At 56.3% G+C, this 15,990-nt stretch overlaps 2 protein-coding genes across 3 annotated transcripts in view; both read left to right on the top strand.

Annotated features, from left to right (window-relative positions):
• SYNGR1 (synaptogyrin 1) overlaps positions 1–13,278 on the top strand; it is a 26,776-nt gene extending 13,498 nt beyond the window's left edge. The window contains exons 2-4 of one of the 2 annotated variants that reach the window (XM_046013195.1): positions 3,478–3,715; positions 5,034–5,179; positions 9,438–13,278. In XM_046013195.1, coding sequence (XP_045869151.1) covers positions 3,478–3,715; positions 5,034–5,179; positions 9,438–9,659 — 606 coding nt within the window. In that variant the 3' untranslated portion in view covers positions 9,660–13,278. Of the gene's footprint in view, positions 1–3,477; positions 3,716–5,033; positions 5,180–6,949; positions 9,406–9,437 lie in introns of those variants that run through there. The other variant, XM_046013196.1, reaches the window with a different exon arrangement.
• LOC123946299 overlaps positions 11,212–15,990 on the top strand; it is a 22,736-nt gene continuing 17,957 nt past the window's right edge. Inside the window, 3 exon segments of the mRNA XM_046011774.1 lie at positions 11,212–11,268; positions 11,723–11,806; positions 12,055–12,214. Of these exon segments, the coding sequence (XP_045867730.1) occupies positions 11,212–11,268; positions 11,723–11,806; positions 12,055–12,214 (301 nt within the window).

The raw sequence follows: 15,990 nt of genomic DNA, 5'->3' as shown, positions 1-15,990 counted from the left end.
GCTTTTCCATTCTGCTGGATTGGAGACAGTGGGTGACATCCGGAGCTGGGCCTCAGATTCCTGACCTGGCAGGTTCCTGGTAGGAACCCTGGACTTACCTTGACGCACAAGTCCGAGGGGCTGTGTGAATGGCAGTCCCGAAATGGTGCTGTGCACAGCTCTGGAAACCAGCCGTGAGAGCCTGCCTTCATCTCCCGGCGTCCAGCGTCTGCCTTGCTTGTTGCCCAGACTGTCGGTAGACCAGGAGTCCCTTAGACAATTCCTGTGAAGTCCAGACTTCCTGCGTCTCCCCTCCTGGGCCCTCGAGCGTCAGACGTGGCACTCAGTCACACCGTGGGCCCCTCAGGTGTCTGGAAAGACTACCCGTCCCTCAGGGCCCACCTTCTAAGGCTGAGAGTCAGCCTGGTTGGGGGCGGGGGGGGGGGGGGAAGAGCGCAGGTCTGAGAATTGAGACACTTGGGTTCAGGTTCAACCCATTCTGCTGACAACGGTCCCACCTGCTGTTTGAGTTTTCCTCCGCCGCTAATTGGGAGAAGCACCAATTGCCGTCTGTGCCTGGCAGGGTGATCCTAAGGACGCAGAATGTGTGGCATGCCTGCACGGGGCTGGACCTTGGCTGTGTGTACGCGCTCGAGTCTGAACTGTCAGTTGTGTGGCTCATGAGCCACCACGGCCCACCTGTGTGCTCGTGGTTCAACCAGAGCACAGCTCCACAGTCTCGTCTTCCTTTCTTTTTTTTTTTTTAACTGCAGAAAAATCCACATAGCACACAATAAACCATTTTAAAGCACGTAGTTCAGTGGCCTTTATGTTGTGCAAAAATCACCTTTGTCTAGTTTCAGAACCTTTTGTCCCTATGAAAAACATCCCATGCTCATTCAGTAATCACTCCCCGCTCTCCCCTCTCTGGTCACCTCTGGTCTGCTTCTTGTCTCTGTTTTGCCTGTTGAGGATACAGGACATAAACGAAATTACATAACATTGATCTTCTGTGTTTGACTTCCTGCACCTCTTTTTTTTTTTTAAGGTTCATCCAGTTATGGCCAAGTCAGAACTGTTTTGTTGTTCATTTGTGTGTTTAATGACTGAAAACATTCCGTTATGTGGAGGTGCCACATCTGTTTCTCCATTCATCCATCGACAGACATTTGGTTTCAAATTTTTCTTAACACACGTGCCAGGCACCAGTGGTCTCCACACTCTTGGTCGTGCCCTCCTTTAGGAAAAACTTCTGAATCATTCCTCCCATTAAATGTAGGTTTCTTTGTTTTATATACATTAGTACTACACAGATGCTCCCTGCGTGGTTCAGTCGTTAAACATCTGCCTTCGGCTCAGGTCATGATCCCAAGGTCCTGGGATCGAGTCCCACATCGGGCTCCCTGCTTAGCTGGGATTGGGATCTCCCTATGCCCCTGCTCATGTGTGCTCTCTCTTGCTCACTCTCTCTCTCTCACATAAATAAATTAAATCTTAAAAAAAGAAAAAAGTATAGACATCTCAGGAAGATGAGATTAAAAAAATAATAATGCGGGGCGCCTGGGTGGCTCAGTGGGTTAAAGCCTCTGCCTTCGGCTCAGGTGGTGATTCCAGGGTCCTGGGATCGATCCCCACATCGGGCTCTCTGCTCAGCAGGGAGCCTGCTTCCTCCTCTCTCTCTGCCTGCCTCTCTGCCTGCCTCTCTGCCTACTTGAGATCTCTGCCAAATAAATTTAAAAATCTTTAAAAAAAATCTTTAAAAAAAAATAATAATAATGCTTCTCATATTTTTTCCCACACCTGCCACGGAGTTACTGCCCATCCTAAGTATTAGCTGAGGATGAAAATATGCCTGAAATTACAGTTTCTTCTTTTAGAAAAATTGGAAAACACAAAGAAGTGGAAAACGGGCAGTAAAAATCCTTTTGGCCTCTGCCTCAGGCTCACTGAAGGCCACACACCTGAGGCTCTGAGGTGAGAGGCAGGAAGAACATGCATGAACTTCTCTTTTTTAAGATTTTATTTATTTATTTGACAGAGAGACCGCGGAAGAGGGAACACAAGCAGGGGGAGTGGGAGAGGGAGAAGCAGGCTTCTCACCGAGCAGGGACCCCCTGCAGGGCTAGATCCCAGGACCCTGTGATCATGACCTGAGCCAAAGGCATTTCCTAGTTTCATTCCCTGGTTTTATTTGCTTAGTTCCTTAGTTTCATTTCCTAGTCATTTCCTAGTTTCTGATGTCAGGAATCCGCTTAGCCAGAGGCCAGTGCCTCGCGATCCCTCATGGGTTACCACGTGGGGTCAGCCAGGGCTGTGGTCTTGTCTGAAGGCCGAGGGTGATTCCATTTTCAAGCTCACTCACACAGTGCCAGCTGAGGACTCGATTCCTTGTGGGCTGAGGGGCTCCGGTCCCTGTTGACTGTTGGCTGGAGGCCTTCTTCGCTTCCATGCCACATAGGCCTCTCCACAGGGCGGCTCAAAACATGGCAGCTTCTTCATTAGAGCTAGCAAGTAGGGAGTGGCAGGAGAGGGCAAGCAAGGTGGAAGCCAAAGTCTTTGTAATCTCCTCACAGAGATCTTATCTCTCCCTTTTTGCAATATTCTGTGGGTTCGAAGTGAATCACAAGGCCCAGCCCGCACTCAGGGGAAGGAGGTTGCGTAAGGCTGTGAATACCGGGAGTTGGGGCTGGAGGGGAGGGGGTGGGACGGCGGGCGGCCATCTTGGCTGGCTGTCTATCCCGCGTAGACCCCTCACAGAGGGCTGCTGGGTTCAAGGAGGTACCACGTGCACTGCACTTGGGGGAGTACAGATTGCCCTGTAATTGGCGGGATTGTGACTGGTGTTACTTTTTTTTTTAATTAATATATTTATTTGAGAGAGAGAGAACGAGCGATGGGAGGGACAGAGGGAAAGAACCCCTGCAGACTCCCTGCAGAACCCCGAAATCATGACCTGAGCCAAAACCAAGAGTCAGAAGGTTAGGGGCACCTGGGTAGCTCAGTCGGTTAAGCATCTGCCTTCGACTCAGGTCATGATCAGAGATGGGGCTGGGCATGTGCCAACATCTAGGGGAGTCAGCCTAACGTCGGGGCTTGGCAGGCCCACCTCCCAGGACATAAGACCCCTCGTTCTAGGAGGCCAGGTCCAGCTCCAGAGGATTCTTGGTGTCAGGGCCCAGGAAGACCTCTCAGGACCTGGCTGGTGGGATGGTACTGCCAGATCTGTGGTCAGAGGCTCCTTAGAGTCCGAGGCTGAGGAAAGAAGTGATTGTCTTCCTCCTGCGCCATGTGACCGGGAGCAAGTTGCCCTCTGTCTCTGGACCTCCCTTCTGAAATGCCTGCTTCACAGCAGCCTTGTGGCTGTTTGGGGTGAAGAGGGCTCGCCGGGGTGCGGGCAGGCAGCAGGCCAAGGGCAGTAGCCTCCCCTCCTCCAGGCCTGGTGCTGCATCGGGCGGGCCTGGGTCTCACACCCGGCCCGGCCCCTCCCCCGCCCCGCAGGTGTTCTCCATCGTGGTGTTCGGCTCCATCGTGAACGAGGGCTACCTCAACAACAACTCAGGGGGTGAGAAGTTCTGCATCTACAACCGCAACCCCAGCGCCTGCAGCTATGGCGTGGCTGTGGGCGTGCTCGCCTTCCTCACCTGCCTGCTCTACCTGGCCTTGGACGTGTACTTCCCGCAGATCAGCAGCGTGAAGGACCGCAAGAAGGCTGTCCTGTCCGACATCGGGGTCTCAGGTGAGTCCCCCGGCCCCGTGGGCAGCCCCCAGCACAACAGAGCCTGTGGAGGGCGCCCCCCCCCCGCGCGCGGCAGGTGAGGGGACAGACTTGGGGTCACCTGGCTGGCAACAGGGAGTGGTGGGACTGGGGCTGGGCAGGAGACACTGCAACAGCAGGGAGGGGACACGGCTTTCCGCCCTTCAGAGGCCTCTTCTGTGCCCTCTCCCTTGGTAGAGCCTCGTGAGAAGTCAGGCAAGCCTGACAGCCTGGTATACAGTCCGTGCCTAGGGAGGGTCGGGGTCCGACATGACTTGATGCCCCTGCCCTCCTGAAACAGCCTTTGGCAGAGGTGACCCTACCACTGTCCCCACGAGTTCTGAGAGCCTGATCGCTGGGTGCTTTAGTTGAGGGGCAGTGAGACTTTGGCTGTGGTCTCAGGTCTCTGGCTGTGACCTCCCCCATTACCCAGCCTGGGACTCTCAGGATGAGTCTGACTGGCTGTAAGCTAGAATGAAATTAGTAGTTCTCAAACTGTATTCCACGGAGCCCCAGGGGTTCCCCAGCAGTGCCTATGGGCCCAACCCTTTGGCACACACACGCTTCATCAGAGCAGCTCTGGTTCTCCCTGGGTAGACTCTGAGAACCTGCAGGAGATCTCACTGCCACAAAGTTCCCACTGCTGAACTCCCCAGGCCTCTCCTCGAGAGGGCCCGCCCAAACCTCCGGCTTTGTGAGGCTCCAGGTACGGGAGAAGTCAGTGCTCAGATCCGGCCAGCCAAGCTGCCCCCCTTGTCTTGTCCAGCCGCCGCCTCCTCCTCCTCCTTCTCCTCTCTCTGCCCTGTTAGGCCACAGTGGGGGCAGTGGTTGGTGCGGGGTGGGAGGGGGGCGGTGGCGGTGGGAGTTCAGATCACTGCCCCTCCCCCACTGCTGCAGGGCAGGCAGCGGTCCCCACGCCGGATTCAGCTGGGAAATCTGTGTGTGGCTGAGGTGACAGAAATGCCCGCCCAGGCTGACTGACTTTTCTCTCTGTCTCTCCCTCCTTCCCTCCCCTCACCGCCCCTGGCTCTCCCTGGCTCTCCCCGGCTCTGCTCGTGGCTGCACTGTCCCCACGGGGCCGGCTCCTTTCTGTGGTCTCTGTCCCACTCCGTGTCCGACCGACCTCCCTGCTCTGACCTCACCTTCCCTGTGCTCCCTTCTCTGCCCACCCCTGCCCCCGCCTCTCCCTTTGGGGGTGGGGGAGCGTGGGAGATGTGCTCCCGAACCCCTCCCTGGTCCTCCCCACTCACCCTCTCTCGCACGCGCGGCCCCTCCTGCCTGGCCCCGGTGAACACCCCAGCCTTCTGGGCCTTCCTCTGGTTCGTGGGCTTCTGCTTCCTGGCCAACCAGTGGCAGGTGTCCAAGCCGAAGGACAACCCGATGAACGAAGGGACAGATGCGGCCCGGGCCGCCATCACCTTCTCCTTCTTCTCCATCTTCACGTGGGTGAGTACACCGCTCGCCCAGCACGTACCCTCCCGCCCAGCCAGGCTCCCAGGCTGCCGGCCTCGAAGCTTAGCCAGGGACTCCTGCTTCCTGGGGCCCAAACAGCCGCCTGCGTCTGTCTTGACGCCCGCATGGAGCTGCTTCCTGAGGAAGGAGGCTGTTGCCAGTACCAGCGAGGACAGCCCCCCAGTGACGGGAGACCCTCGCTTTGGTGCAGGGCACCCCCGGTGATCGTGAAAGCCCTCCCAGCCGCTCTGGGAGTTGGGTCGTGGGCGTTTACCATAACCTTTTACAAACACAAGCAGAAGCCTAGATGGAAAGACAAGGTTTGCAGTCCTAAGGGAAGGAGCTCAGGCCTTGGCGTCGGAGACCTGGGCCACATCTTGGTGCTGCCTCGAATTTTCCAGGACTCTGTCTTCCCATCTGTAAAATCAGGCGATTGGATTTGGGGTGGGAAGTTGTCATAAACTCAGATGCCCACGGGACAGGCAGCACATGGGAAGTTCTGAGTGGGCCGGTGGCAGGTACGTGCCCTCCAAAAGGGCACCCTCGGCCCGTGTTCCAAAGCAGGAATGGGGATTCACGCAGGCCAGGTCTTCCCACTTTCCAGAGAAGACAGAAATCTGAATTTCTTTTTTTTTTTTTTTAAAGATTTTATTTATTTATTTGACAGAGAGAAATCACAACAAGGCAGAGAGGCAGGCAGAGAGAGAGCGAGAAGGAAGCAGGCTCCCCGCTGAGCAGAGAGCCCGATATGGGACTCAATCCCAGAACCCTGAGATCATGACCTGAGCCGAAGGCAGCGGCTTAACCCACTGAGCCACCCAGGCGCCCCAGAAATCTGAATTTCTGTGTGAAATCTGGTCTTTATATGTTAGAAATTAATTCAAGTTTAAAAAAAAAAAAAAAAAGAAAGAACCTACTATTTGGGTCAAAAAAAGCATGTCTCTGGTTCAAACTGGCCAGACAGCACCCCTTGGCAAGCTCTAGACCTAGGCCGGGCCCTCTTTCCCACTGGTTCCGGGTCACCTTGATGTATTTCTTCTCCTGTCGTCTCCCTCCTGCAGATGTCTGGGTCACGTGGGCTCCAGGCCCCCATCCGAAGGGTTCCCCTCCCCTGCGTGCAGCCCCTTCCCCTCCATGCCTCCCACTGGTCCTGGGCCCAGCCTCCTGCAGGGAGCCCCTGGAGCTGGATACGGGCCACCCAGCCCTCCTGCAAAGTGTGCTGTTGCCTGCCCTCCCTGTCTCTCTACCCTCCTGGGCTTGTCCTGGAGTGACTTCCTGCTCCTTATGAGAGGCCTTGAATATCCATCTTCTCTAGGGACCCCCAGCCCCCATGCAATATTAGGAGCTAGAGTTTGGAGGAGAACACCTGTGGTTCGGGCCCCAGCTCCCCAGCTGTGACCAGCTGTGGTCACACCAGCCCTCCATGTGTCACACCGCACGCTCCATGGTCACACCATGCCCAGGGCTGGGCAGGAAGAATCAGATGACCCCAAGGCATCTCAGACCAGAGAAGGTGCCCCGTGTGTGGGGACAAGCCGGCCCAGCCAGCCCTACAGGGAGGTGTTTGGAACAGTGAGCCCTGCGATGGGGATTGGTTCACAGAGGAGGAATGGGTGATTGGACGGCAGGACTTTTAGGGGCAGATCCAAGAGCCTGACTGACAGGAGCCCGCCGGCCCACTGATGCCAGCCTCCCTGCTGGCACTTCTGCCTTTCCCAGCTCATCCCCATTGGCCTCACCCCTGCTCTCTCCTGCTCCCGGCAGAGCCTGACCGCAGCCCTGGCCGTGCGGAGATTCAAGGACCTTACCTTCCAGGAGGAATACAGCACACTGTTTCCCGCCTCAGCCCAGCCGTAGGCCTGCCTGGCTTCCAGAGGCTAAGGGGCGCCCCAGGTCATGGCCAGTGGCAAGGTCATGGGGGTGGCCTGCTGCCGGGAGCGGCCAGGATACCAGGGCCCTCAGGGCAGGGGAAGGCTGGCTGGCAAGGCCAGTTCCCACCCTCCACTTCATCGCTTGTTGTCTCCTTTGTGTTTCATTTGTCCGTTCATTCAGTAAACATTTATTGAGCTATTTTGTGCCTAGTGATGAATCAGACGGGGTCCTTGGCATTAGGAGCCCACAGGCTGGGGAGGGGAACACAAGCAAATTGCAGTTTCCCCCAAATAGACTGCTGGGGGCTCTCGGAGGGTGGGAGGTGGCTCATACACGGTCTGCCAGGGTGCCGACTGCAGACACTGTGAGAGCCTGTCCCTCACTGCAGCATGAAGGCTGACGTTACTCCCCGGGGAGGCTGGCTGCTCAGGAGCAGGGGGCTGGGGGGACCCTGCCCGAGGATGTCAGAGGATGCCTTGCCTGGCTCTGCTTTCATATGCTGTGTGACCCTGGGCAAACCCCTGCACCTCTCTGAGCCTCCGTCCACTACCCAGTGGACCAACCTCTCAGGGCTGTTGTGCGGATGAAACAAAGGCTGACACAGGGCCTGGCACAGAGATGCTCAATAAATGTAGGCTCTTTTGTTCTTCCATGCATTCATTCATTCATTCTCTCCCAGGAGTCAGGGACACCTCCATAATCCCTGCTTTGGGAGCTGTTCTCATGGGGTGAGTCCTTGTTCTTCCAAAAGACTCTGGCTTCCAGTTCTTTGTAGCCTCCAGCTTCCCTGGGCAGGAACCACTTATCTCTCCACCCTCTGCAGGAGCTGAGGGGGTATTAGAGCAAACAGGCCCGCAGAGCAAAGCACAAAGAGAAGGAGCTTCCTAACACTAGAGGCATACAAGTGCAGATGGCCGCAGACAGTGTACCCGCTCTGGAGAAGGGGCCAGGCACACCACCAGGTCCCTGGGCTCTGTGCACAACTCCCAGCCTCCCCTTTGCACCCAAGTCCAGCAGGGTTCCCTGTCTTGTGACACAAATCGAAAGTCAGTGCCCAGTCACTGGGCTTCTGGAACTCTCTAGAATAAAATGCCAAGCACACTTCAGCCCCTGCCTCTCACCAGATAGCCCTCTGGGGTTCCTCACTGGTTTGTGGCCTTGTCAGGGGGCTGATGAAAAAGACGGAGCTGGGGAGGGCCCTGGCCTGGGAAGAGGAGGACCTCTGTGTTCAGGTCCGGCTTCTCGCACTAACTCTGCCATGAGGTCTCCCATAACGAAGCCTTAGTCCTCCCAGCCCAAAAGCGGGTTTGTAGAGCATTAGCCTCTTCCCATCACAGACAGACTACTTGCTAGAAAGATCTTTGGAGGAGGCTTTCAATGTAAACCTGAAAACTAATTTTTTAAAATTTATTCCCTAGCTTGCTGTGGTCAATGTCATTGTCCTTAATAACAATGCAGTAGTTTTTACTGAAAAAGAATTTCCCACCTATATACATATGCTGTAGACAAGTCGTTCCCAACGAGGTCTTGTGGGAAAAAGGCTTTGTGGGTCAGATAAGGTTGGCACATGCTGCTGCTTGCCATAGTTTCCCCCTTGGGCGATGCCAGCATATATTAGTCAAGGCTCTGACAAGTCCTGTGGCTCTGACATTTTATTTCACTCTGTTTCCAAATTTGTTTGATCAAATGTTTGAGTTAGAATTAGGTTCAGCAGCAAGTGAAATTGTAAATTGCAGCCCAAGTCTGCGAAGACAGTGCAGGACTGGCCTAGTGGCTCCAGGGGACTTTCGTGACCCAGGCCTCTTCCATCCTTCCAGTTTGGCTCATGGACCTCTCGGTCCCATGTGGCAGCCAGAGCTCCAGCTACCACATCTGCATTCCCGGCATCAGGTCAAAGGGTGGGACAAAGGGCTTGGGGTGACGTGCTGGCCAGAACTTTGTCACATGCTTACACCTTGCTGCAAGAGAGACAGGATGGCTTTTAGGAGATACCAACAGTTCTCTCTCCCACCGAGAACCTGTTTTCCCCATTCCACATAACACGCCTGAGGACACGGTTTGAGAAGGATGCTGTGGCCTTTGGGCCACTTTAACACTACCCCCCCGGAGGATGTTTGGTCGACCGTCATGACTTCTGGGACATGGGAGGGGTGACTTCTGAAGATGGACGGTGTGGCTCTGGCTGGCTTAAAGGCTGGCCGCCAGCACAGACTCCCCCACCCCCCAGGCAAGCTTAGTTTCCTCCTCGGTGCTTTGAGGATATTTAACCCCTATTGCGTGTGTCGTGTCAACTAACTGCCACTAACCCACTGTTCTTGTCTGTCTCTCCCCTAACCGTCCCCTCCCTCCTGTCCTCGTCCTCGCCGGCGCCCGTCACCAGGCGGGCCAGGCCGTGCTGGCCTTCCAGCGGTACCAGATTGGCGCCGACTCGGCCCTCTTCTCCCAGGACTACATGGACCCCAGCCAGGACTCCAGCATGCCTTACGCCCCCTACGTGGAGCCCAGCGCCGGGCCGGACCCCGCCGGCATGGGCGGGACCTACCAGCAGCCGGCCAACGCCTTTGACACCGAGCCCCAGGGCTACCAGTCCCAGGGCTACTGAGCCGCCGTGACCACCTGCCCCTTGCCTGTCCCCGCCCCAGTCCCAGCTGCCCCTCCCCCCTTCACCCCTGCCCACACCCGGACCCTGGCTCCCTCCCAGGCTGCCCTGCCCAGCGCCTTGGCAGCCTCTGCGTTGTTCCGCTGTGGTCCAGGGCAGCTCAGGGTGGGATGGGGCGGTAAGGTGTTGGGGGTGCGTCTCCACGTGTGTGCAAGGCTGTCTGGCAGGGGCTGGGGGCGTTTGCACTCGTGCGTTGTGTCCCTGAGCGTTCATTACGTGCCTACTGTGTGTCAGGTATGGGCTTGACACAGGTCGTGAGAGACCAGTGGTCCAGGGAAGGGGGAAGACGTGCCGAGGAGCCCCGCTGGTCCCGGAGGTGGGAATTGGTGTGAAAGACCTGGATGATGCCAGGAAGGTTTGGCTCTCGGGTGTGTGGGGACACGTCACCCAGCCCTACTACGAGCATGGGGGCGGTCTCCATTTTATGGTTGAGAACACTGAGGCCTGCAGAGGTCAAGGTCCCTTGCCCAGGTTCACTCAGGCGGCCAGTGATAGAGTTGGGGCCAAGCGCAGGCCACCTGACCCTTGGAGAGCCCCTGCTGTCTCCTGTCTTCCCTGCCTTCCCCGTCCCTGGGGCTCCACCACTCAGCATTCCTGTCACTCTGGGAGGCCTCGGGACCTCAGTCCGTGAGAGAACCCTGATTCTGCTGCAAGCCAAGGGCCTGCTCTGCCCTGCTGCTCCCCACAGTGGGACAGCCCAGCCTCCAGGCCCCCCTCCCCACATCCCCACCGGCCCCTCCGCCAGCCTCCAGTCAGGGTGGGAGGGCCAACGGGGCTCGCCTCACTTGCTTGTTTCCCCATATGCTGTTCCATGCTGTGTGTGCCCCACGGGGAGCTCTAGCACCTTCTTTGTGGCCTCCCAAAGGACTGACCATTGTCCCTGCCCAGGGCTGGGAGGACGAGGAGGCCCAGAATGGGGAGTGACCGGCTCAAGGTCACAGTGACTGAGTGGCAGAGCTGGGCTTGCCGCCTGGGTTTCTTGGCCCCAGCCACCCAGCAGGTGCCCCGATTCCCTGCCCTGCCCTTGTGACCTCCCAGGAAACAGAAGTGATCTGGGACACTGTGTCATCGTTCCCTCAGCCGGGGTTAGCCAGGGCCTCAGGGGCTGGAACACCCAAGGACACGGAGAGCCCTTCCACTGGCCTTCCAGAAGGCCCAATGAGAGGACCGTCTCCCTGTGGAAGTCAGGGGAGAGGGGCAGGGGCTGTGGAACCCTCAAGGCCAGCCTTCGAGCTGCTGCCATGGGACAAACCGCTCCCAAGATGAACGCTGAGAGCCCCTGGTGCGTGGTAGGCTGGGGGAGGCAGTGGGCTCTCGGAGACGGTAGCAGGTGTCTCCAGAGGCACAAGGAGGGTTGGGAGGAGGAAGGGATTCTTCACTGAACCTTAAAGGATGGGGAGGCCTTAAAGGAGAGAGAGGTGTGGGGGTGCATGGGGTCCCGCGTCCACTGGCCAGTGCCCCAAGGAGCAGGACCAGGGTATCGTGGCCTGGCACCATGCTGGCTGTTCCCACCACCGGCACCCCATGCCCCCACGAGAACCCTCAGAGGCAGGTGATACTCACTCACTTGCCCATTGACTCAGCAGCTGTCTCGTGCCAGGGATTCAGAAAACATGCTAGCTGGCCGGCCAGAGACGTGTCCCAAGCCAACCACTACCCAGGGTCCACCAGGGGGTAGAGTGCTATCTGAGCGCTTGCCAAGGTTGGGGGGGGGGGGTGCCTAGGAGGGGCCGGGAGGATGGGCAGCAGTTAGCACCTTGGTGAGGGAAGAAGGAATTTCCTAGGTTGAGAAGTAGCATCGTTGTCCCCACTCAACAGAAAGGGAAGCTGAGGCTCAGTGTAAATGAGTTAACAGTGGAGCAGGGATCTGAACTCGAGCCTGTTCAAGTCCTCCGGAGGGGCAGCAGCGACAGGAGAGAACCCCAGACAGCCAAGCAACAGCTGGTCTTCATAGACTCCAGTTTTCCACATCTGAGGGAGGCACGCTGTCGCTGGTAACCCGCCAGTGGCGCAAGTGGGGACGGGATGGGGGGGGTGGCATTTACCAGGCCGAGCAGCGGAGCCTGTACCAGACCAAGGTTGCGAAGCAGGTATGGGGCACGGGTGGTTGTGGGTGCGCTTCTGGCAAAGTGAGGTTCTGTACGCACACGGGAGGTTGAGAGAGGTCCTTCCCCACACCTGCACCCCACCAAACAGCTCCTCCTCTGCTGATGGACACCAGGAGACCCCAGGGTGCTGCCCACCCGTTCTCCCTGAGCACCAGCCAGCTGCTCGTGATACAGAGCTGGAGGGCCGGGTACCACTTGAGCTTCGCCAATCCCCTGGGTGTTTCTTCTAGACTGTCCCTGCCACCCCAGGCCGGGGAAGTTTACAGGACCCCTGCCACGAGGGAGGGGCACAGAATCTTCTCACTTTGCATTCTTCACTCGACCTGGGGTACAGCCTAGACATGATCCCACCATCAAGCTGGGTGTTGGCAGAGGCCAACAGTGGTGCAGGTGAGAAATGGGGAGAGGGCGGGATTCGGCTGGAACCCAGGGCTCCTGACTCCCCTTCTGGGGGGTTGGTAGGGACCCTCTGCTTCTTCCACTGACTGAGGACAGCACCCAGGAGGTCCCAAACTTAGAACCCGAGCTCGTGGGCCAACAGTATCCTCTTTCCCCCTCCCTCGGCCTCTCCCTTGCTTCCAACCCTTTCTTTGGAGAAGGCTGCCCCCTGCAGCCTGACTTTGCCGGGTTTGGGCTCCCTCCTCCCACCATGCACAAGACAGGCCCAGGAAAACTGGGTTCCACACAAGTTTAGAGTTGCAAGGACCCTTAGAGAAGGTAGAGTAGGCCAAGAAGACAGTCATTTGTCCAAAGTTATGCACAGAGAAGTTGAGGACCTTGGTCTCCTGCCTCTGAGTTAACACTCACCCTGCACAGTCATGGGCCGTCTGCCTGGGTATGGCGTCTGGTACCTGGGGGGACAGTCGAGGGTCTAATTCCCCCGGATTTGGCATCCTCTCCCCTACTCCAACCTCCCCTGTGATTTTTGATGTTCAAAGACTCAGGGGGGCCCAGGCTTCCCCATGTAACCAAGAGCCCCCACTTGTTACCACTTGAGGGCCCCCTAACCTTGGCCCAAGACCCCTTTGATTTTCTAAGGAGCAGGAAGGGGGAGCAGCCCTCCCAAGAGTTTGTGGGAGGATGGCCTGGTCCAGCCATGTCCCAGCGCTGCCCCTTGATGTGACATTCCCCATCCCCTGGTGCCCACAGCCCTTGTCTGGGTGTCCCGGCCCTCCTGCAGCGTAACTGCCTGTGTATAGTATAAATATATATATTTTCTATATATAAGATGTATAATATAAGGCTCCACAATATATCTCTGTGTGTGCGTGTGTGCAGTGAATGGCGGTCCCCATCCTGGGCCCCCACTCTGGACTCCCCCACCACCTGGTTAAATCTCAAGAGTGAATCCAGTGGCCCCGTGACACCCTCCATTATGACATCTGTCCATTTGTGGTGAACCAAGTGAAGGTGGTGACTTCTGGTGACATAGTAATAAAGTGAAGATAAATCCACCAGCTGACTGCCGCGTGTCCCGACGTTTTTGTTCTTCCTGGGTGGGGCTTGGGGTCGCATTCCCTCTTCCCCCTGAATTGGCACCTGCTTTATTTGTTCTTACTGTTCAGTACAAGTGAGGTCATGACCGTTGAAGGCAGTGCTCCCCAGCTTTACATATATGTGTGCAGGCACACAGGCCTACATGTGTGTACACACCCCTGTCACCATTCCCTATCCTGGTCCCGTTCTCAATCCCCAGAGGCACCTAAGCCTCCATACAGACCTACGTGTAGGTTTGCAGGACACTAATTAAAGGTGATGGTCCTGAGCTGGGCCGTGTATCTAGACACGGTGCTGGGCTCTAGGAGTCAACACTGAGCAAGGTAGTCAGCCCCTGTCCCCACAGACTAGTCCTCCAGCAGGAGGTATGGACGCGAAACCAACATGCAAAAAAAAAATAAGTTGTGACAAGTGCCGAGAGACCATCAGAAGATGCCGTTTAGACCTGGGCTCAGATACAGACCCCTCTGAGCGGATGACCCTTCGCCGCGATGAGCAGGTGTTCAGCGGCAAGGGGATGGGCTGCTGAGCGATCTCGAGAGAGGAACTGGACCGCGGAGGTCCCTGGCCAGGAAGAGCTGGGAGAGGCGGAAGGCAGGAGAGGCAAACACACAGGAGAGGAGGAGGAGGGACAGGCCACAGGGTACTCCGGGGTCCCACCGCACAGCGCCTCCAGGTTCCATCGGAGGTCTGGTTCCTGCTGAGCGACGTAGAACCCACTGACGGGGGGATGACCATCCCGGTATGTGTTCAAAAAAGACCACTCCTGGGGTCAGATGGCAACCAAGAGGTGGCTGCCCGTTGTTCAGACAGAAAGGTCACCAGGGACATAGGGAAAATGGAAGAAATCCAGATATTATTTGAGGAAAGAGCAGATCGGTAAGGGATGGCTTGGGTAAGAAGGGCTGAGGTGGGTGTGAGAACCGCCCCCCAGCAGAAAAGCAGGAGCTCAGGTGGTGGAGGAGGAGCGCAGGTGAGTTCCGGTCTCTGTGCCGGCCTGTCCATCACAGTGCTGGCTCCGCCCACACCATGGCTGTCCACAAGTCCCGCCTTTGTCCAGCTGCGGGGTCTCCGACTGGACAGAAGTGAGCACCTGATCCACGGGCCGCCCCTCCATAGGCTGAGGGGTCCCAGAGCCGAGGTGCCAAGACAGCACTAAAGGCACCGCCCTCCCTCCATAACCAAGCCAATCAGATTGCCTCCCTCCACGATGGGGCAGAAGGATTGGTCAATCGGGAGGAGGCTGGAGGAGACTCTCCCCCCCCCCCCCAGGAGGCACAGTTCGGAGAGAAAGTCCAGGGCAGGAGTTCCATTCTACCTGGGGTCTACCTCCCTCCTCTCGCTTTAAGGAGGCCTGGGGGCTGCAGCTGCTTCCAATCACAAGAGCTTCACTACCCCTGGAAGGCTGCCTCACCTGTAACCCCTTCCCTGCCAGGCTTCCAGAAGACTAATGAACTGTGAACCAACCAGACAGCAGAGAGCATGCGCGGAGTCCCTGCTGACAAGACCGATCACATCGTTATTGACTTAATAGTCACGCCGCCCTGCGTTTGCCTTTTCTGTTTTTGTCATCATTATTCACCTATTTCCTTCACTCTGGAGTAGCCAAAGTACTTGCCACATACCTTACCTGCCAAAGGACTTCAAAAATTAAAATCTGAATCCAAAGGACTCGGATCTGCCGTGGGGAGTGGGGGGGGGGGGGGGGGGAGGACGACTCAGAAGAATGACCCTTAGCTGCAGAAGATGGTTCCCAGATTAGGATAAGGAGGATATCACAGCGGAGGTCTCTGCCCTCAGCGATGACCAGCCTTCCCTGCTGTGATGTGGTTTTCAAAACGTGATAACATGATGGCCTTTCCTTGACAGAAATCAGTAAAAGCCTCAACGGGCTTTAACAGAGTCAGAATAATTTGGGAAATATGAGAATCCTTTCAAAGAAATACTGGTTTTCTGGGGCGCCTGGGTGGCTCAGTGGGTTAAGCCGCTGCCTTCGGCTCAGGTCATGATCTCAGGGTCCTGGGATCGAGTCCCACGTCAGGCTCTCTGCTCTGAAGGGAGCCTGCTTCCCTCTCACTCTCTCTGCCTGCCTCTCTGCCTACTTGTGATCTCTCTCTGATAAATAAATAAAATCTTTAAAAAAAAAAAAAAAGAAATACTGGTTTTCAGAATCAGAGCCCCTACATAATTTTCGGGCCTCTTATTCAAAAAGCTGTAAAAAGGAGTGCCTGGGTGGTTCAGTTGGTTAAGCACTCCACTCTTTTTTTTTTTTTTTTTTTTATGGCACCATTTTATTTTATTTTGTATTTTTTAAGATTTTATTTATTTTGACACCACACACACACACACGAGCAGGACGAGGAGCAGAAGCAGGCTCCCCGCTGAGCAAGGAACCCCATGCAGGGCTCAATCCTAGGACCCTGAGATCACTACCGGAGCTGAAGGCAGACACCCAACCGACTGAGCCACCCAGGCACCCCATAAGCACCCAACTCCTGATCTCAATTCAGACCTTGATCTCAGGGTCCTGAGTTCAAGCTCCAAGTTGGACTCCATGATGGGTGTGGAGCCTACTTATACAGACACACACAGATACACACAGCAGTAGGGGAAAAAAAGTGTAGTTAAAAGTACTAAAATAATTTTTTTCCTTTCAAAATATTTGATTA

The sequence above is a fragment of the Meles meles genome, chromosome 7, assembly GCF_922984935.1.
Source record: "Meles meles chromosome 7, mMelMel3.1 paternal haplotype, whole genome shotgun sequence".
Classification (NCBI taxonomy): Eukaryota; Metazoa; Chordata; class Mammalia; order Carnivora; family Mustelidae; genus Meles; species Meles meles.
This window is presented reverse-complemented; position numbering and strand designations above follow the sequence as displayed.